General features: G+C 33.7%; 1 protein-coding gene across 1 annotated transcript; it reads left to right on the top strand.

Moving 5' to 3' along the window:
* Positions 1-2,688, top strand: LOC145583261 (calcium-binding protein CBP-like). Its single transcript, XM_081640467.1, has 5 exons — positions 1-606; positions 825-871; positions 999-1,168; positions 1,495-1,513; positions 2,412-2,688. Exons 1-5 carry the CDS (start codon positions 93-95, stop codon positions 2,508-2,510), a joined length of 849 nt encoding a protein of 282 aa, XP_081496593.1. The 5' UTR covers positions 1-92; the 3' UTR covers positions 2,511-2,688.
* The last annotated feature ends 4,002 nt before the right edge of the window (positions 2,689-6,690 follow it).

Raw genomic sequence — 6,690 nt, 5'->3', positions numbered from 1 at the left:
TTCATTTGCAACCATCAATCACAAACATCTTAAGCTAACTCAATCCCTCGTTTAAATTAAGAGGGAATTCCCTAAAAAAAAACAGAGCAAATATGCAAGCTTATCGTCAGAGCAGCTACTGTGATGATGGATCACAACAACAAATGCATCGTCCATCGTCGATGTTATCATCTCAGGCTCATCACTCTTCATCACACGGCGGGATGCAGCACCAGCAGTACGGCATGCGCCAGGGCATGATGCAGCAGTCCCAGCACGGCGGCCTGATGCAGCAGTCGCAGCACGGAGGAGGCCTGGTGCAGCAGTCGCAGCATTCAGCAGGTGGCATGATGCAGCACAGTTCCTCCATGAAGTCTCAGTATTCTTCCTCCCAAGCAATGACTGTGTTTGGGCAGGACGCGTTCTGTGAGATCATGCCATCGGCCTTCCCACCAGGTACTGACCCTAAGGTCATCGAGTGCTTCAACAGGATCGATAGGGATGGTAATGGAATCATTGACGACAGGGAGCTGCAGTCTGTGCTCACCAACTGTAACCATAACTTTAACCTTAGGACCGTCCACCTTCTCATGTATGAGTTCACCCACTCTAACAAGAGGATGATTGGTAAGTACACCTTAAACGCTTTTGTACTTGTCACGTAGGTTAAAACAATCTCACAATAACTTACTGTAAAACACACAACGATGTTAGTGACACTTTTTTATTACAATATACTGACATGTAACAGTCAAATGAACAATTCAATCAAAAGATTAAGCTGATCGTTAGAGTTCTAGGATTGAAATATTTGTTCGAGTGCTAATATTTACCTTTTTGAACAGGTCCTAAGGAATTCGTCCCATTGCTCAAGTGCCTCCAAACCTGGAGGGTAAGTCAAAATATTAAAAGGCTTGATCATATCAGAAGGGATTTTAGGAGGGAAAATCTTTTTGTAAATACGCGATTTATATAATTTATAATGCCGTACCTTATATATATCCTTTAAAAATTTACAGGCAATGTTCCAAAGGTTTGATAGGGACAGGAATGGAAGCATTGATTCATCTGAGATGAACCAAGCAATGAGCAGCTTGGGTTATTGTGTTTCTCCTATTATTGTGAATCTGCTTGTTGCTAAATTTAGCAAATCTGGAAGATGCTCTCTTCAATATGATGCCTTCATTGAGTACGTCCTCTACTTCGATCTCTTTAATTTCATGTATATTTTATATATGACATACATTTCGTGTATATGCGAAGTAGTATGTACTTGGTCTGATGGTAAGATTATTGTTCCCTTACGGCCTTACCTACCAAAAAATATGTACTCGTGTATATATATACATTAATACATACACTCACTCAGTTCTCAAATAATTTGTTTCAAAATATTGAATTCCTTATTGAAAATTACAAATTAATTGAATTCCTTATGCAATATTTTCCGGTTTTATTTCTATAATCATATATATCTAATGAACCTTCCTTTTGTTTTCCCTTTTCTTAATGCAGGTGCTGCCTCACTATTAAGGTAATTACATGTTTCAATTTTACATATAACTAGTCTTTTGGCCCGTTCAATGCACGGGGTATAACTTAGGTTATATTTTATATGTATGTATGTTTTTCAATAGTTGAAACTACGAAATTATTGTTTGATGACTATTGTGGTGACTGAAGCTGTGAAAACTGGAAACTTATAAGAAAAAAAAAAGTGAGGGTGGAATTGTGGAAGAAGATGAAGGACCTTTGTTAGGTATATTGTATATTTGTATACTCTGTATATACATGAATATTGTGGGATATAAAATGATATATTAGTTTAAACTAAGTATTTTAAGTTTAATTTTAAGAGATAAAAAGACTATTTTTATTAGGCAAAAGCTAACGGGCGTTGGATAAGGCGGCTAAAAGTAGATAGATTAAATTAAAAATTAACATCAATTACACCGATCGACGTTTGATTTTGTCCTGTTTTGCTAAAGTAATGCCACTTTAGGTGATATTTTAAATGTTTATCCAGGGGCGTTCTTTAGCAAGATCCTTTTTATTATACTTCATATGTTTATGTAATGTATACTAAACTTTTTTTTTTTTTTTTTAAACCAAAATGTATACTAATTAATTCAACTTTATTTTATCATTGTGGAAATGGAAAATTTCATTCTGTGCAAGTTACGGAATACATAAAGATTTTAACATTATGTAATACATTTAATTTATTTTTAATATTAAAAAGATAAGGGAAGTGACATGTGGCATATGAGTGAGTTGTAAGGACATGTGACAATGTAGCATATGAGTAAGTTGTGAGGACATGTGGCGTATGAATGATTGTGGTTTGTGTTTTTAAATACTTAGTATAGATAGATAATTTAATTACTATCGTCGATGAATATAATTAATTGTTAATCTATTTTAAATTGCAGGGTTTGACTGAGACATTTAACGCTAAAGCTGTGTGTGGCAAAGCAACTTTCTGCTACGAGGAGTTCCTGTTGAACGTTCTTCCCTTCATCATTGCTTAATTAGATCAAAATTATTAAGTACTAATTAATTAATATGCGTGCGGTTAATTAATTAATTCAAGCTGACAATGCTTGTAATAAATAACGCAACGCTTTTTATTTACTCTGTATTTCAATACTCCGTATGTTATTCCAAGTTATGCTATGCATGAATGTGTTGTGATGCTTTTGTTCATTATCCATGTATTGTTATGTATCTTTGTGGATTTTATTAATATGAGCTACAAGCTACTTCCTCGGTTTAATAATTTTGACTGAGCCAGTCTATCTATGTGATAAACAAAAAACGTTTATTTAGTATTATTTTTGTAAATAAATCAACATAAAATCACAGTTATCATGACATTTCTGTAAATAAATAATAAATCAACATCACTGGGTTCATATATAATAAAAAGATGTTGATTTATTTACGAAAATGTCATTTGATAAACCTTTCTTTTTTTTTTGGCAAAGTTTAATTTTAAAACTTGACATATTTAGCTGATCTACGACCACCCTTTATGCATACATGTATAAATTTTTCTTAAGGGAATGCACACACGTAAACTTAAGTATCTTTAAGTACATATTGATGAGATGAAGAGATGAATCAAACAATATCTCTCATGAATGTGCTTTTTCACATATATTGATAGACTATTAAACTTTTATTAAGTTATATTGAAATCTTTGAAAACTCCAAACAAGAACACCTAAAGAAGCGAAGAGACTGTAAATTTCTTCATCATGACTTATATATTTAATCATTGTCGTTGAGAAAATCTAATTCTATTTTAACTTTTGTAGTTATTAGTTCCACCCCTACAAGATTCAATATGTATTATAACAACTCAATTAAATCCGAGTTGTCATCAAAGGAGCTTAAGAAATCAAGAGAGAATTTATTGAGAGAAGCAAACTGATTTCTATATTCTTTATTCACAAAATGTAACGATGTGCTTCTTACAATAAACATATTCCCTAAATAGTTCCCTTGATCTTGAAATAACTCAAATTGTTTTAACCCTTATATTTTTGGCATAATTTTTAGTTTTTGTCTTTAAAAATACACTCCTATAACTAATCTAATAGTTGGACGATCATTTCAACACCCCTTATTACTCGATCTTAGAAAGGATAGTAGGAAAATCAATCATAAACCAATACTATTCTAAGAAAGATGACAACGTACACTTTTCTGAATGCACTAATATAGCATCACGTATATTATGTGATTGTTATTTTCGGATAGATCAAATGAGTAATTAACGATGACCATGATGCTTCAATTGACCTGACACATTTTGAACTTGTTGCTTAACCTCTTGTGGTACACCCTTATCATTTGAGAAGTTGGGAGATGCCTCAACTTTGCCATTGGCATCTACTTTATACCACCAATCATTTGAGTGACCATTGTAGGTCTTTTTCCCTTCTCCTTGAGACACTATAGGCACATTAGATGAGGATTTCTCACCATTAATCTTGGTTGGCATGGTTGGCCCAAAATCATTAGAGAAGTCGGGGATTCGAGATAATGATGAGGATGGTGGTGGATCCATCTTGACCTCCGGCATGAAAGTCAGATCGTCGGTTTTCCTTAACGGGCCGTCATCGAGCCCTATATCATTTTGTGGATCTACATCCATCACCTCTAGCACGGGTCTAGCAAAAGATAAGAAGTTGCATGAAACACAAAGAAATAAAAAGGCACAAAAAATTGTTTGTTTGATCACCATTTTGACCTAGGTGTTTGGATAAGTTGAATCTTAGATTATATCACTTATATGTTGGGTGAGTTTTAAAGGAGATTTTCTTACAAAAATTATTATTAGCTCAATGTTTTTAATGATAAATGTTGAGCATAATTAACTTTTAAAAAATCAATGAACTATCTAAACAAGCAAAACTCGTGAGAATTTGTGGCTCCTATTATAATTCGCATTTTTACTTGTACGTGTATGAGTTCAATAATTAGTGACACATACTACAAACTGAATTCCTAGCAAATAGGAGGGAAAAGAGAGCATATTTATTATTATTACTAGGCAATTCTAATTCTATTTTAATTGTAATATTCTATTTTTGATTTCTAATTTGATTTTAAGTTCTAATTAAAGATGTATAGTACCAATTTAGAAGGCTTGTTACATGTGTAGTACGTAGACTACGTGTACTAGACATGCTAATCAATGCTACTAGCTGGCGGTTAGATGGTTTAGTCCAATTTATAAATATAAGTAATCAAATCGCAGATACTATTGGTAGTTTTCATTTTTCATATGGAGATCGACAAAGATTAGACAAAGAGATTAAATTGATGTTCTCAATTAATTTTATAGAGGACTCGGGGCTAAGTATGGGTTAAACTAGTTTATTCATCATAAAATTATGGAGGGTAATTATATATTCATATGTAATTTAAATTGATCTTAGACCTTTTTTTTATATTTTATACTAGTGAGTAGTCCGGACGTTGCACCAGATTACCACTTTTGAAATGGTGCAACTGTTAATATTTAAAGACACTCCACCGTTTCCCTGGTGGTTAGATGGCTTAATCCGGATGTTGCACCACCAACCCAGCACAGCAGCACCGTGAAACCCTAGCTTAGCCCTTACCCCAGCCACCACAAAACCGGCCGGCTGCCCTCCTTATCCTCTGAAAATGCTCGGTCGGAAGCCACCCACCAGGGAAACGATGGAGTGTCATGGGGTTTGGCGGTTTTTAGGTTGTTTAAGGGGGGTTATCGGGACTGAGATGGGGATTTTTGGGGTGGTTATTGTGGAGGTTGGGAGGGGTTGTTCTGTGATGGGATGGAGGTTTTGGGGGGTTTTAGGCGGTTAGAGGGGGTTTTTCGGCGACTGTGGTGGTTTGAAGGGTGGTGGTTGTGGTGGTTTCGGGGGTGGGCTTTGGGTTAGAGGGGTAATTTCGGGGGTGGCTTCTGGTATTGGGGGGTTCCGACCGACCGTTTTCGGGGGTTTAGGGTGGCGGCTGGCCGGTTTTCGCTGGGGCTAGGGTAAGGGTTAGGGTTTTACAATGGGTGGGGTGGCTGATGGTTTTTTTTATTTTTTTATTTTTTTATTTTATTTTATTTTATTTTTTTTACCTGTTTTTATTTAAATTTTTTTTTATTTTGACCAATTATTGAGTGACACGTGACTTAAAAAAAAATACATTTTAACCTATTTAACAAGTTGTAGGTAAAATGGTCTGTTAAAAGAAGATGACATACAAAGGTGGGATTGCCTCGTAATAACCAAAAGACCTGATTGTTATTATTAGACCACACAAAGGTGAGATTATTTATTTCTATTTTTTTCTTTATTCTTTTTGTTGCTATCTTATTTTGAGATATGTACTGATTTTTAAAAGATTATCTACCTAGTATTGACAAATTGCTCCCCTCTCCTAAATTAGTGGTAAAAAGAAAATTATCATCTAAAGTTGCAATATAAATCTTTCTGTAACTAATTTCCACCAAAAAAAAAAAAAAACTTTTGTGTACACCTTATTTACAATAGTATTAATGTAAATTGAACAATATTATGGTAGGTTTTAGCCAATTCAGGTAACTTTCGCCTTTATTATTGAGTAACTTTAAACCTAATATGATTCTAATGTAAATTGAGAACGAAATAATTTATATAAGGGTAATATAATTACTTTCATTTACTAAGATTTGGTTTTTTCTCAAATAAAGAGTGTTATTATGCTAAACATAGATAACTTTTATGTGTATTTGGTAAATTTCAAACACATTAGGATAACTTTTATTCATTTTAAGGGTAATTGCGGATCATTTTAGGGCAATTTTACAACACATGTTCAATACTAATTGTTTTTTTTTTTTTTTTTTATGGTTGTGAATTTCCACACTCTTGATTTCAGTTACCACGTATCATCATCATAAATTAGGGTTTCAAAATCTTGACTCTCCACTTCTCAATTGTTTGTGAGCTATATTTTCGAAAATAAAGTAACAAATTTATCCAATTTTCATCAACTGTACTGAGATAAACTTGTATTTTCGTTATATTTTACCTAAAAATGCTCAACATTTTCCCTCATTGAAACTGTACCAGAGCGCAAATTACCAAAATGCCCTTGAAAATACATTTGCTGATTTGCTCGTCTATATCGAGTATATATGTACAATGTACTCCCCTATGTAAATGTATCACAATTCACAATTAG

The sequence above is a fragment of the Chenopodium album genome, chromosome 15 (genome assembly GCF_948465745.1).
Source record: "Chenopodium album chromosome 15, dcCheAlbu1.1, whole genome shotgun sequence".
NCBI classification, from domain to species: Eukaryota; Viridiplantae; Streptophyta; class Magnoliopsida; order Caryophyllales; family Amaranthaceae; genus Chenopodium; species Chenopodium album.
The sequence above is the reverse complement of the archived record's forward strand: the minus strand, read 5'-3'. Positions and strand labels throughout refer to the sequence as shown.

Coding starts and splice junctions, on each gene's coding strand:
- LOC145583261 (XM_081640467.1), top strand. CDS start 93: ATGCAAGCTTATCGTCAGAGCAGCTACTGTGATGATGGATCACAACAA. Junction 607..824: donor CTCTAACAAGAGGATGATTG/GTAAGTACACCT, acceptor CTTTTTGAACAG/GTCCTAAGGAATTCGTCCCA. Junction 872..998: donor AGTGCCTCCAAACCTGGAGG/GTAAGTCAAAAT, acceptor AAAAATTTACAG/GCAATGTTCCAAAGGTTTGA.